The following is a 15,186-nucleotide window of genomic DNA, read 5'->3' as shown; positions in this document are numbered from 1 at the left end:
TTGAGTTCAATTCATGTTTAATAAAAAAAAATTATTTTTTTAAAATTTGATTTATTTAAATAATATAATATTTATGTTCGATTTGTATTTAATTCAATGAACTCATTCATAAATATTAAAATAAACATAAATAAATATATTCATAAATAATAAACAAAATATAACCTAATATATTTAAACAATCAAATAATAAACAGACATAAACAAATTTTAAAATAATATTAGAGTAAAAATAAAATTATAATTATTATCATCTGAGTGATAAAAAATTTGATTTTTCTTAAATAAGATTTCGATTTCGAATATTATGAATAGAAAAGACAGATTTGACAAAATTTATCCTCCTTATAAGATTTGACTTGACTTGATTTCGTATTAATCAAAATCTAAAATGATTACTTAATACTGAAAAATCCCATACCAAAAAAAATAAAATTATAATTTATTATTATTACTAAACAATAAATAAACATAAGCAAATCTAAATAAATATAATCAAATTTTAAACAAACGTCTTATAATCGATCCTTAAATGATACAAAATCACTTGTTAAACTTAATTATTCAAAATCATTTATTAAATTTAATAAATAAAAATAAACAAATAAAAATCAAACATATTCTCGTGAAAAACTCTCTGGCTCATTTATGAATTACGATGAAAAGTGCAGCGAAAAGGAATTATTTTATTTTTTCTTACTACTATTTTGGACAGGAGAAGAAGGGGAAAGAAAGACTCTGCAATAACCATGAACAAGAGTTGCTAACATAAACAAACTTCATACAAAAATTCCAGCATATCCTCACTATCCATTTAAAAACCAAAAATAAAAATAAAAATAAAAATAAAACAACAACAAACTTTTATATCTAACAATGAACAAATTTAAGGGTGGAAACTACAACAGTTGTGCATCCCTGACTATGAAATATAAAATCTAAATCACAAGCCGTAATGAACACCTGCACATTCTTCAAGTGTTGTCCAGATCAGTGTGTTCATGACTTGCATCTGTATTTGTCATCATGGGCCCAGAAAAGTGTAACTCTTGGCGAGGAAATAATAGCTTCAAACGGAAAGCATCGACTCCATTCAAGTAGTAGTGAAAAAGCCTTTTTGCCCTGATAAACCCAAGACGGCCATAAAGTGCCAGTGCTCCTTTATTCGTGACTTCTGCTTCCAGTGTAACCTTCAAAACGTAATACACGGGGTAATTAGTTTTTGCATCTCATCATTGCCTCCAACATCCCAAGAACCTAACAAACTAAGACTTATTAAAACATAATGTTAGGAATAGGACCTACTTACAAGAGGTGAAGAAAATACCATGATTTTTGTTTTCAATTTCTTATGTTTTAAACGAATTTTGCTAACTGAAAAGATCCCTTATAAACAGTAAAATCATTTTAGAACCCTTTCCACCTTTTTGAAGAAACTCATGGAGTACCAAGTCTAGGCCATAAGGATATATATATATATATATATATATATATATATATATATATATTGAAGAGACAAAATTAGCTAGATGCATTATTGGGTTGAGAAACACTAAAGAAATCAGTAGATCAACACAAATCAGAGCCATGATATATCAACCATTGTCAAAGTTTTGAAAAAAGAGGCCATCTTGATAAAATAGTTTAAAATGCAAATGAAAAAAAAAATATATAACAACTGCAGCAAAGCCGATTTAGTAACATTCTTTGTGATTCATGTTCAAGATCCACTTTGGTTGAATAGAGGATCAAGGTAACCATTACTACTTGGATGGCCAATTAAAACCATCAGTTTAGAGTTCAGACGGCATATACTAGGCACTACAATAGCCAATGCCCTGGTGTTTAAGAACATAAACAAGCCTAACTGATGGATCCACAGAATTAACTGGTTTACAATGTAACATATTACGTACACATCAGCATATGTGAAGAGTGAAACTATTAGAAATATGCAATTCTTATGCACGCTAACTAAACATATGGCAACTAATTGAAGTTACACAAAACATTAGCACTGCATCTTATCCTTCTGAAAATGAATGAAATTAACCAACACTTCAACAATTCATATATTTATAGTACTTTCGATTTTTCAAATTTAGAAGTTAGTGATACAGAAGTGAGCATCAATATCCAAATTACAAATGAAATCACCAAGACAAAGAATGAAAATTCCTGTACCTCTTCACAGCCTGATTCCATCATCATTCTAATTGATCTGGTAACAAGTTCAGTGGCTGCAACATAAGCAAAAGCATCAAATTTAAGCATATACATCTTACATGAATTTTTGAGATATGAACAGATATTAGCAGTTGACAGGAAACCCATGCGATACACACTTTTCCAATTTCAATCAAAAGAATCCAACCCATTCAAGAGCTTTAAGTAAAGAATTATTACACATTAAGCAGCAGTAAAATAGAATGACATTAAAAAAAATTAAAAAAAGGGGAAAATTCACCAATGCCTCTTCCACGATAAGGCTTGATTACAACTAACATGGCAATGTAGCCCCTGAAAGTATTTCTATGTTCTCCCATCTTGCACACCACAGTTCCCACGCATTTACCCTTGTGAAAAGCCTGTTTTTTTTTTTTTAATAAAAAGAAAGAAATTATAAATGAAACCCATCGTGCAAAAGAAAAAAAGAATTGAAAACATAAAAGAAAAGAAGGGAAAGAAGGGAATACGAGGAAGGAGAGTTGGGGCCAAAGATAGACGAAATATCGGTAGGTGAAGATGGAGTAAGGCTCACTGAGTTCTTGATCGACCAAGCTCATGATGAGAGGCAGGTGGTGCTCACCTCCATAGCTCAAATACTCAATCTCCTCTCCTTCAAATTCCGCTTTCTCTTCGGAGCTTGCATCCATTGATTTCTGCGTTTCTTCTCCTCCTACTTCTGCGTCAATCTCTGGGTTTAAGATAATCAATTATTCGGGCTCTATAGAATTTGGGGCCGTAAAGATGGGCCTACTACAATATATGCATCATCTCAATCGGCCAGTGGTGGGCTCTATTGTTCCAAAACTAATCTACAATCATTCCGTTTTTCTTCGGCCCAAAGACCATTTGTTTTTCTTGATTATTTTATATAAAAATTTATTTATATATATTAAACTAAGTTATAAAAATAAAAGTTTTTAATTTAATAATCAATAAAATTTAATCGAATAAATAAAATTTAATTAGATTCAAATATATAAATCTTAATTTCAATTTCAATTAAATTTAAAAAATTTATAACATTATACAATATTAAAATGAATCAAAATCTAATACAAATTATTATCTCTCCTTTAACTCGATATTAAATTGATCGGTGACTTGTCAAAAATCAGAAACTCTGCTTGCCGATCACAGGGGAAACCAAAAAAAAAAAAAAAAAAACAAAGGTTTTATTTCATTTTTTTTTTTATTTTGCAATTGACGAAATCTTTTTTCCCCTCGATTGCCGGATATTTGGCGAAGCGAGAGAGACTGATTCCTCCAAGAATTCTGAAGGAAACAAAAGAAAAAAAGGAAAACAAAGAAAGCTCTCTCTTTGTGAATCGAATCGAAGATGCTGAGAGTGGCGACGAGGAGGCTCTCTTCTCTCACTTCGTGCCCGTCTGCGTGGCGGCCCCACCTCGCTACCTCCGCAATCGCCTCTCGCTCTTTAATCAACGGTGCTGAGTCTCCCGATGATCTCGGATCCGGCTCCTCCTCTTTTGCTTCACCCTTTCTTATTCCCACCAGAGGTTAGGGTTTCCGTTTGCCTATTAAATTTCTCTTCTTTGTTTCAGTTATTCGTCCGTCTACGGTGGTTCATAACAAATACTAGTGTTAGTTAGGTTTTCCTTATGATGTCGTATTCGTATTGAAATTCTAAGCAATGAACTTTAATACTAGTACATGTTTTATTTTGCATCATTTTGAGTTTTTCTTTCTTACTTTTGTTTGTCTTCTTTTTGATTTGGATATGTGAATAATGAAAGGTACATACATCTCTTTTGGAATTTAGGAGAATACTCAAATTAGATCAAAACATTGCGTTAAAGGTTACTGACTTAGAAAATTAGATACCCATTTTTTTAAGGTGAAAAAAATTGATTTAGGGCAGGGCGTCTATTTGAAAAAAATAATATTAAGACTGAAAGGCCTGGCTTTATTGGTCGAAGTTGGTAGCTATACTTTGTTCACTTTTACCGATATCATACTTTCATCATTATGCCTTTGAACAATTGACACAGAGGATTCATGTAGTGTTTCTTCAGAAGTTCTGTTGAGGGAGACCTCTCTTAGACGCATCTTGTCAATGTACAAGATTAAGATTAATGCTTGGTAACATCTGTTACTCCTTTTTTAGTGGCTAACTTTTTTTTTTTGTTCCAAAGAAGAACTTGAATGGAGCAGCGAAGACAATAAATACTTTCTGAAACTGGTTGTAATCCAGCCTTATGGATGTGAAGAGAACCTGCTGATCATGAAGGCATTTTTTGCCTTATTGTGAACTAATGTTTACAAAGCCTTGCAATGGAGGCTCGATTCTAGGATTTTTTTTACCCAATTTGTTGTTGTTTGGAACTGTCTTATACATTTCCATGACCATGAATTGATATTTGCCATATTGTATTCCTCCTTTCCAGGAATTCAGCTACTGGAATGGTGAAAAAAGTTGTTTTTCTCATTCTGTGCATTTTCACTAAGATATGACTTGTAATGTTTGCTTCAGGTTTTGCTTTTGAGTCACTTGCCCCAAAAAGTGAAAACAGTGTGATTCCTGATGTTCAAGCAACGGTGGCAGCAATTAAGAACCCCAATTCTAAAATAGTCTATGATGAATACAACCATGAACGTTTTCCTCCAGGTGACCCCAGTAAGCGGGCATTTGCCTATTTTGTCCTGACAGGTGGTAGGTTTGTGTATGCTTCTCTTATCCGTCTGCTTATCCTAAAGTTTGTGCTGAGTATGTCAGCCAGTAAGGATGTTCTTGCATTGGCTTCTATCGAGGTTGATCTCTCCAGTATTGAACCTGGCAGCACTGTAACTGTTAAGTGGCGTGGAAAGCCAGTCTTTATCAGGCGCCGAACTGAGGATGATATCAAGCTGGCAAACAGTGTTGATATAGGGTTGCTTCGTGATCCACAAGAGGATGCTGCAAGGGTTAAGAATCCAGAGTGGTTAATTGTTGTTGGTGTCTGCACACATCTGGGTTGCATTCCATTGCCAAATGCTGGTGATTTTGGTGGATGGTTCTGCCCTTGCCATGGTTCCCATTATGATGTCTCTGGCAGGATTCGCAAGGGGCCGGCACCATACAACCTGGAGGTGCCCACTTACACCTTCCTGGATGAGAACAAGTTGCTGATCGGTTGAGAATAGCAGTGTAATCAACCAAACAGCGTTAATTTGGATCTCATATTTTTCTTTATATCAGATAATGCTGAAGACTTGTTGAAATCTTTGCTTTTGCTGCCCTTGACTTTTGGGGCAATGTTAGGGTTGTTTTTTAAACTGCTGACGATTGATGTTGCTCTGAATTCTGAATAAGTTGTCCGGATTTTGCTGAGCATTGATGCTCTTAAGACTTGATAATACCTGGATGCTGTTATTTAATAATTTTGATTACTCATTGCAACATAACGGTGCTCCATTGTGTTGAACATTTCCAGCGTGAAGCCAGAAACTTCGAGCTTCTATCACATGCATAAATGAAGCAAATAGATTTTCATCATTCATGGTAAGAGTACCAAATGCCACTTAGGGACAGAGAAGCATCAGGACTATTAAGCATATTTTAAAATTTTTAGTGCCTTAAATTTATGGAGGTAACAAATTTTTCAGGGAACACGGATGAAAAAGTCTATTCCTAGAAGTCTCCGAATTAAATGGTTAAAACGTACACCCAGCCCAGGAGTGCATCTCAATGAACGGTCAAGCTGCAATTTCATATCTCTTGCAATCTCTCGAAGATGCCCTTTACATAGACCATTACTTTTTCGCTGAGCTTGAGTTCTTTCCTCATGTGATCTACTTGCTGGTCATCTCCCTGAACAACAATCTCAGACACAGTCCCATCCTCGGCAACCAGCATCTTAACCTCGATCTGCTCCTTTCTGGATGCTTAACCTCCTCTGCATCCATTCCATCAAAGTGTATTAACGTCAAACTACAATTTCAACAAAAATAGCAAAGATCTTAAGGGGGGGAACAAAAGAAACTTGGAAGTTGAATTTGGAAGGAATGGGAATGGAGGAGAGAGGCGGTGGCTGTGGTGATAGTATCTTTGTTGCCATATCCCTTCAAAGGTTGCATAGAGGAATGAGGCACTTGAGCTGAGTTTAAGCATTTTCATTGCCAAGCCTTGTGCTGTAACGGTCGGCGACTTGAATGGCCCAGGTTTAGCCATCTCTTCTACATCAAACCATACAAGTTTTATGTCTGCAAGTTATGGCTCTGAACTTCGAGGCCTAAGTAGAGACTTTCTTATAATAGTAGTAATAATTCATGTTATTAATTTTACTCACGTTGACTCTCTATAGGACTTATCACATATCACACTTAGATCTTTCCTTCTCTTTTTTTTTTTTTTCTTATCTTTTTTTTTAATAATAATAATAATAGGAAAAAAGATATTGGTGGTGGATGATAGACAAGGAAAGTGGGGATGAAATTGAAAAAGAGGAAAAAGGTGGAGTTAAGGTATTGGTACTTACAAGTCTGGTTTATGTGAAAGAGAAGGGAAGGAAGAGGTTAGAGCATAATAATAATAATAATAATAATAGGATAAAACGTTTACTTTGAATTGTCTTTGTATTACCGTCCAGCCCCTCCCTAGACTCAGTAATATACTCTTACTGTACTAGGAAGGCATGCTGGCTGGCTGGCTAATAGCCCAGCCGAAACATTAATTAACCACCAAAATTAATACTAATGCTAATAAAAACACAAACGATCAAATTTATTTTTTTCTTAAAATATGAAATTTCACCCCTTTTCTTAGTTTTTTAATGTGCACGTTCAATTTAAAAAGTGAACAAGAAAGCCAAATTCATTTTTTTAAACAAACGCCTTCAAAAAAAGTAGTTTAGGTGAAATAATTATCTTATTCATAAAATAATTCTCAATATCTTTAATGAAAATATTTTATTTTAATAATATTTTTTTATTTTTAAAATTATGAAAAATTAAAATTTAATAATATTTCATGATAAATTACACTATTGTTCTATTTCACATCCGAACGAGTGATTAAGGATAATGATTGATTCGACTGCCCTATTTTTTTTTTTCTTTTAGAAAGTGCACGTACGCGAGGGTGGAGTAAGAGAGCGAACCCCGGAGTACGAAACGGCTGGAGCCAGAAGCCAGGAGCCAGGAGCCGAGCCCCTTGCGCGCGAATGAACGATTCAATGTTCACATAACGGTTCCGAGAAACCGCACCCGTCTGATCGCCCCCCTCTCCCCTTTGTATTCCACTATTCTCTATCTCCATTTTGTGTCTCTCTATCTATTGGATAACTCCAAACCCTTTGTTTTCTCTCTTTCTCTCGCCGTTTCTTTATACCAATTATCTTTGGCCGCCTCCCCCTTTTCTCTGCCCCCTTTCTTACCTTCTTTTTCCTCTGTTTTTTTCCCCTTTTCTCAAACCACTGCTCCAGCTTGCTTGAAGGTACTGCGTTTTGCTTCTTTAAAATGAAATCTTTTTGGGTTTTTTTCTTTTTAGGGTTTGATTGTTTTTTATTGATAACTGGAGGTACCTTTATTCCAATATATCTCCCTTTAAAGACTGGGTGTTGCCTGCAGATTTTTTGTGTATGTGTTTTTTTTTTCTGTCATTGATTCAATGCGTCTCTGTTATTTGTGGGTTTACTTTTGCTGATTCAGGGCAATTTTTTGTTCGATGCTTTTTAATTATTTCAATTTAAATTGTGTTTGTTTCAATTATAAAGGTTTTTTTTTTAAAAAAAATAATTTGTCTGTGTTGAGTACTGGTGTTGTTATTTTTATTGTGCTCAGAGTTCCTATATGTTGCACTATTTACTATATGCTGCTTACTGAATGCTGACTTAAATCAATTATCAATACTAAGTTCACTAAATACTTGGTGTAAATGGAAAATTTTCAACTTGGTTAGCTTTGTTGCCGTACTTGCTTCCTTTGGCTTCAACTCAAGTTTTCACTAGCACGACTAAAACAAAAAATAGAATTAGTTTACCTCTTTTGGTTTCTTCGGGGGTGGACTATTTCTTTGGATGATGTTGCTCGTGCTGCTATGCTTGTGAAGCTCCTTTTGTGGAAGATATATTGTTCCAAATCAATAGGAGTCCCTTATTTCTCATAGAAGAAATCAAATTAGAACTTTGGAAACATTTTGTTACAGTATCACATCAACTTTTAGTTTTCTGACATGCTTGGGATTTGTTTTCTGATACAGTTTTGAACTGTATGTATGAATTTAAAAGCACTGGATGTTTTGTGCTTCGCACTGCTTAAACAGTCTTCTGAATTGTTCTGATTAAAAGGCGATTCAAATGTGGATGTACTGCTATTTTCTTTTATGATTCAAGAGCTTCCTTGGTGGCTTGCAATTCAGTGTTGGTTTTCAATTTGCGCATGCAGGAAAATGTTCGGTGTGTATGATCAAGAGCATAGCTTCTTGTAAATTGCTGCAGTCTTTTTCTGCTGATTCTGTTGACATCTGGTATCAATGGCAGCTGATCAATGGAGAAAGCGACTGAATGGTGCCAGCATTGCTGGCTACAATTCTTGGGACCGATACAGAACCAAAAAGAAAAAACTGGAGTCACTGCAAACTGATTTAAACAAAAAATCTTGTATTTCCCTTGAGTGGGATGGGAACCAAAAAAAGGTCGTTGCCAAAAGGGAACAAATTGGCTTAAGTTGGAGGCATTTAAGGCCATTTACAGATTACACACTACATTACCACAGAGTCTTGGCAGATGTTTTGACACTTCCTCATGAAATTTTTGACTTAGAAAACTTGGCTGAGGTGCTTTCTTATGAGGTATTATTGTTGTTATTCTTTATCTTAGTTGCTTCTAATGTCCTCTGTCTGCTCTGTCTGCTGATCTCATCATTTATGGAATTGACTTTGAAATTGTTACAGGTTTGGCAGACTCATCTGTCTGAAAATGAGAGAAATCTGCTTATGCAGTTTCTTCCTACAGGGACAGACAAAGAGCAGATTCTGCCAGCTTTGCTTGCTGGGGATAACTTTCACTTTGGAAATCCTTTTCTTAAATGGCGAGTATATATATTTACTTTTGACACTTCTACCCCCTGTGGAGAGTGGATCCTTTCTTCTTGTAGTGTCTTTTGGCCATGCATTATATGCCTGACAAATACATTTTCCCATAAAAACACACATGTATTGTGCAACTTTACTAGTGATTTATTTACAAAGAAGTTACAGCTCTTGGGGTATTGTCTATCTTATTTCTCTAGTTCTATTTTCAGGAGATATAGTATTTGAGGATTCTAATGTTGAGCTTGAATCTGCTAGATTTGACTGGAGTTTATGCTTACAGGAGTAAATCACTTTGTTCGGGTCATCTTCACCCTGATACAGTTATTCAGGAGGAACAGCATTTAAAGGCTGAGAAGAAAGCATACTATTCAGAGTTACAGGACTACCATAATGAGTATGTGAAATGTAGCCAAATTTACCTATCAATTTAAGCTATTCTTGGTGCAGGTGCATTTGGTGCTGATCATATTGTTGCAACATTGTTTTGCCTCTTGTTACAGTATCATAGAGTATTTGCAGAAACTGAAGGAGAAATGGGAAAGCTGCAAAGACCCCGAACAAGAAATTGTGCAGAAGTTATGGAGGTTTGTATTTTCTACATGTTTCACTTTATGCATAAGTAAGTGATGGGTTTTAGCAGAGGAAGGTTCTTCTGTGTGAAATAGTTGCTACCAACTAACATACATTGGCTAGGATGTGCTGCCATGAACTTGTTTATCAGCTTCATTGTATAACAGTGTCATAATATGGAATACAATACCATTGTTTTACTCAATTTTGAGCCTTTCCTCCTGTAATTGTTTGTTCAAAACAAAAATGAAGGTTTTTTTTTTTCACTTTTTATTGAATATTTAATTCCTTTTATTTGTTAAGATCAAATCACATTTTTGGGTTGCAATCAATTTCTTTGGTAGGTCAAGAAGGGTTCGTGAGGAAAGGGTTTTCTCACATTCGAATGAATCTAGGCTTGGCAACATTGAGCTGGATGTTACAGCTACCTCTGAATCTTGCTCTTGGGTTGCAGATGAGAAAGCATGCAGTAGTGATAACCAGAATTCCTCTGTTGTGAAGGGTGGAGAACCACAAAGAAGGTAATGTCTTTCCATGGTGAACTACCACGCTACATTTATTGTCATTTTGCCCATTTTGTTGAAGTTCACAAGAGCAAGAGTTTGAATATTGCTTTCTTAAAGTATTCTTTGCCTGAGTTTAGTATTTCATTTTCTGTAGTTCCTTCAGAGGTTCTCTTTAAACTGCCAAAATGCATGTGATTCACTTATTTAGACAATATATTATATGTTATAACCCTCTTAATCTTCATTGTGGGTTTTACAAAATGTAAATGGTAAGACTTATATGGAGCAAAGGTGACCTGGATCTTTTTCCCCATCCTCATCTTCAGTGGAATACCTTTGAATTCCGAGTTAAGAAATTGTAGCTTGTTTAGTCTTATCTAGAGTAGTTTTCTTGTTATATTCTTTTGTTGCACATAGCTTTTCCTCATTATTATTATATTTATCTGTAAATTGTGTGCCTACCCAAGAAAAAAATTCTATGCTTTGCTGTCTAAGAGTTTTGAAGTATAAACATTCTATGCAAGTATCTTTACACACCATACTGGTTAGGTTTTGCAGGAAATTACATTGTAGATATCCTTGTTGAATTTTCTCTGCTTGTAATGCTATTTTCAACTCTTAGGATAACTTTTTGCTTCATTCTTATCTTTATTTGTGGCTTAAGCGGTTATCAATCTTGTCATTTTTACTGAACTAGAAATTATGTGAACCATAACTATGTTTAAGAAACTTTTGCAGTATTTAGGTCTCCTGGTGGGAATTTGTTATGGTGGTTTCTCTAGTTTCTTTTAGTGTTGCTTCGGTTATTTTTATTCCATGGTGAATGAATCTTATTAGTTGTCATGGATATCAGAATGTACACGAAAGGTTTCATCAAGGACAAAGGTAGAATGCTCTTGACTGCTCCAGAGTATGCACTGACTGTGGAGGCAAGACCCACAAAGGATGACAAGATACACAAGCGCAATATTCAGAATTGTGATGGTGCGAAATATATGTCATATTTTAAGGTCAGCAGCTGCTTGGATTGTTATAAATTGTAAGATTATATAGAGGTGCCTTTTATCTTGATCAGTTATCTCCTTGGTTTAGAATTTATCCTTTCTAGTAGAGTATTAGTCATTAATTAAACTTTGGATTGGTTGACACAAGCATGCTACTTTTGGAAGCTTCGTTTATTAGTTTTCGTGAGCTGAACCAGTGGGCAGATGCCAAGCTTATTGTTTCGATTGAGATATAGATGTGCCATTACTGCTCTGTTATCTTGTCACTTTGTAGCCTTTATAGTAAATAAACTCTCAGTTCTCACCATTATACCATGGGGCAGGAACAAGTACTGTAGCATACTAGTGATGGCTTGCATGTTTATAATGTCCTCCTGTTATATTCTTTAAACAAGTATTTCTTTAGTATCTATTACTATTCAGCCTTCTCTCTTGCTCTCTTACGTCTTTTCTTAGGTAATTAAGGGATTATTTGCCTTTGGTATATTTCAGATAAGCAAGAAGCAGCATGAACTTATTAAGAATATGAAGCAGTCTGGTCGAAGCATTCAATCTAGGTCTCTCAACCACGTCTTAGGTGACATTGATACATTGCATGTGCAACCATATGAAGTATTCATGGAAGAAGAACAGAGGAAGTTGCATGAACATTGGTGAGTATTGAAGCAAACAGTTCTTTCTTAAACTTTGAAAGTTTTCATTATACCTCTGCTCAAAGTAATTATTGTTTAAATAGGTTGAGATTGGTAAAGGAAGACCTCCCTGCATCATATGCAAACTGGAGAGAAATACAGTTACAGAAATGGGAAATAACAAAGTCATTGGAGCAAGATTTGAAAGAAAAACTAAATCCACTGACGGAGGTTTATTTCTCTCTCCTTAGCTCTCTCCCTTTGCCCTTGTATATGTATAGTTTGGTTGCTTGCATAACTGTTTTAATTTTTTTGTTGGTGTCGTAGGATGAGGAGGATGAAGATACTGGAAAGCACCAGGATCAGGAAGACGATGTTGACACGACCTTGGCTGTTCTAGATGTGGAGGAAGAGGGCCCTGAGAAGTTAATTGAGTATCAGAAGGATACTGAAGCAACAGACAGTGAGTGCGGCATGGAAGAGGGAAAATCTGTTCTGCCTTTACCACAGAATCAGTCCCTACAGCAGATTTTTTCTATTGATAGAGGCCATATCTGCAATCGTGTGGATATGGAGTCTGAAAACAATGAGAATATCTCAAAATCAGATGTTGCTTCTTCAGATGTATCTGAGCACTCAGAGAATTTGAACATTGCTGATGCAACTATTAGCCATCCCGTCTCTTCCGCAGAAAATGTCTGGTCCGCAGATATCTTGCCACACTCTTACCACGATTCTACCGCAGGCCATGAATACACATCTACCAGTGGATTGTCACTCACTTATCAAGCCAATGAAGACCAACAGAACCAAATGATTGATCTGGAATCAGATTTGCGTGAAGAAAGTACTGGGAAGGTTTTATTGCATGGACATTCTAAAGATGGTTCCTTTAGTTCTTATACAAATCAAGACCGAAATGAGCTGCTTCAATCTTTCTTCAAGGATCAGGTATTGTTATATCATAGTGAGCAGAAACAGACGGGGCAAGGTTTCCAGCCCCCAAAGAATCTGTTGATGGAAGATGGTCATTTGAATGGGGAATTTCAGGAGCAGTTGCAGTCATCACTGCCATTAGAGGAGGGGCAAAAGAGGCAGAATGAGGTTTATATGCGACAAAACATGTCAGAAAACATTTATTCTGATGGGGGTAGATACTTGACCCCAAAACGAGAGCACCTGCCTTCAGGAAATATGCAGGATTGGGCTGTCAATCCTGCCCACATGTTAGCGCCTTTCCAACATCAGTTGAATAGTGGAGAATTGTTGAGTCAAAACTGGTTTACTGGAGAGCGTCAAGCTCAAGTTCATGGTGGGTGGGCTGGTTCAGATGGTTTTACTGCCCCAAGTCAGGGTATTGCAAGTGGAAACAATGCAGATCAGAGCCTATTTAGTGTTCTATCTCAATGCAACCAACTTCGTTCAAGTAGCACTTATGAATCAATGGGCTCTACTGAGCAGTTCGTTCCACAGAGGAACAATGGAATGGTGAGGGGGGGCTCTTCTGGAATAATTGGAAATAATTTGCGGCATGCTGCTTATCCACTTGATTATTTAGGTGGTCGTGATGCAGCTACTTCATTGATGGCTGATGATGTAGGATGGATGAACTTGCCACATCAGAATTCTGCTCTGCATGATCCAATGGGGAAACCATATTTGAGGTCATGGAATCAATAAGGAGGGTCGTTTTCTTTTATTTGTTTTTAAAGGAATAGAAGGTCTAAAGTTTAGTGGAATTAATTGGAGGTCTAAAGTTTATTAGTCATGAGCTGGCTTGGAGGATTGGGAGAAATGCTGAAAGCAAATTTCTTGTGATTTGAGTTTGTTTCCTCTATTATAGTATATGATTTTTTAGAGGAATGGTGGAAGAGACTGCAGATTTGCAGGAGCGGAGTATACAAAGACTCTGAGATAGGTTTTTGTACATACCCCTATACAAAGAGCCAACTGAACTCAACACCTTTGTATATACGTGGATGTTGGTTGGGCTGCTGGGAGGTAAGTTGTCAAGGATAAAATAATCCTGGAATCTCATATTTGGTAGATTTACATATTGCAATGAGGATTCTTTTTTTTTCATATTCCTTGTCTCATTGACTCTCAACTATTTTCAATAATTTTGGAGGCTCTCTAACTGCTACTTTTCTCTTTCGTAGTCGAACGTTTTGTTTTTAATGAGGTTCTGGGTTGGGTAATAAAATCTATTACTTACAATTAAAGATGTCCCCTTCTTATTTATGGCCAGCCATATGTTTTTGTCTTAAAATATAATTTGAGGGGTAATTTTGAAATTGACTGATACCGATTGTTTTACAGTACTGCTAAATGCAATCTAGTCTTTTCTCTTCGCACTTCATGTTTTTTTTTTTTTTTCAAAATTTTTATAAAGTAAAATTATTTAATTATTTCTTGAGTCATTAATGTTTTCATAAATGAAATTTTAAAAAAGCATATAACTTTTTGAAAATAAAATTTCAAAAAATTATGTATCTTTTTAAAAATGAATTTTTGAAAAATCAAAATTTCAGAAATGCTTATGACTTTTAAAAAATCAATTTTTAGAAAGATTTATAAATTGTTAAAAATTTATTTTTGAAAAATTATGAGAAAAATAATAAAATAATTTTATTTAAAAAAAAAAAAAACTTGTAGCGTGAAGGAAAAAAATAGAGGCGCATTTAGCACCACTTTTTTTTTTTTAACGAAGCCCAGACCTATGACTATCATATTGCGGCTGAACCTTTATTTAGTTGTTTCTTTGATTTTCTTGACCCAAAAGCTGCCAACCACCATTTGAAATAAAAACAATTAGTAAATCCGTTTTTACTTTTATTTTTTCCTAATACGAAAACAAATATAATATAAAAAAAATGAAAAATATGCTCTTCTTATCCGATACTTTATGCATTGATATCCTTATCCTAAATTACGAAACCTGAAAACCTCTCCTTTTGTTTGTTGAGTTGTATTATTTGTTTTCTTTTCTGTCTTTTTTTTTTTTTTTTTTGTAAAACTTGTGTATCGTCGTCAAATTGGGGATGAATTTATGGGATTTAAGGGATTCTAATCCTTAAATCATATCAGTGCAGCACTTTCCAAGCCAAACATAATTTTGATCAGATTATTTTAAATTAGTTTGTGATTTTATTTTTTATACTTGGACAGTAAATATCTAAAAGGGAGTAAATATCTAAAAGGGAATAAATAATGAAAAA

At 35.0% G+C, this 15,186-nt stretch overlaps 3 protein-coding genes across 5 annotated transcripts; 2 read left to right on the top strand and 1 right to left on the bottom strand.

The window, feature by feature from the left end:
- Positions 1-744: 744 nt before the first annotated feature.
- On the bottom strand, positions 745-2,921 carry LOC111315870 (N-alpha-acetyltransferase MAK3-like). The gene is made up of 4 exons (XM_022917884.2): positions 2,697-2,921; positions 2,468-2,588; positions 2,185-2,240; positions 745-1,190 (listed from the first exon to the last, which is right to left on the bottom strand). Exons 1-4 carry the CDS (start codon positions 2,874-2,876, stop codon positions 975-977), a joined length of 573 nt encoding a protein of 190 aa, XP_022773619.1. The 5' UTR covers positions 2,877-2,921; the 3' UTR covers positions 745-974.
- Positions 2,922-3,245: 324 nt separating this feature from the next.
- On the top strand, positions 3,246-5,604 carry LOC111316505 (cytochrome b-c1 complex subunit Rieske-4, mitochondrial-like). The gene is made up of 2 exons (XM_022918455.2): positions 3,246-3,743; positions 4,718-5,604. Exons 1-2 carry the CDS (start codon positions 3,566-3,568, stop codon positions 5,359-5,361), a joined length of 822 nt encoding a protein of 273 aa, XP_022774190.2. The 5' UTR covers positions 3,246-3,565; the 3' UTR covers positions 5,362-5,604.
- Positions 5,605-7,483: 1,879 nt separating this feature from the next.
- On the top strand, positions 7,484-14,111 carry LOC111316504 (uncharacterized). Of its 3 annotated transcripts, none has more exons than XM_089753642.1 (10): positions 7,484-7,657; positions 8,703-9,013; positions 9,116-9,252; positions 9,537-9,650; positions 9,757-9,840; positions 10,171-10,347; positions 11,186-11,342; positions 11,829-11,989; positions 12,073-12,199; positions 12,296-14,111. In XM_089753642.1, exons 3-10 carry the CDS (start codon positions 9,158-9,160, stop codon positions 13,646-13,648), a joined length of 2,268 nt encoding a protein of 755 aa, XP_089609768.1. In that variant the 5' UTR covers positions 7,484-7,657; positions 8,703-9,013; positions 9,116-9,157; the 3' UTR covers positions 13,649-14,111. The 3 variants fall into 3 exon arrangements, with proteins under 3 accessions (XP_089609768.1, XP_089609767.1, XP_089609766.1); XM_089753641.1 differs by having other exon boundaries at positions 8,608-9,013; XM_089753640.1 differs by having other exon boundaries at positions 8,608-9,013; positions 9,116-9,429.
- The last annotated feature ends 1,075 nt before the right edge of the window (positions 14,112-15,186 follow it).

This window comes from Durio zibethinus, chromosome 24 (assembly GCF_047325235.1).
Source record: "Durio zibethinus cultivar Kanyao isolate XHJ-2024 chromosome 24, ASM4732523v1, whole genome shotgun sequence".
Taxonomy (NCBI): Eukaryota; Viridiplantae; Streptophyta; class Magnoliopsida; order Malvales; family Malvaceae; genus Durio; species Durio zibethinus.
This window is presented reverse-complemented; position numbering and strand designations above follow the sequence as displayed.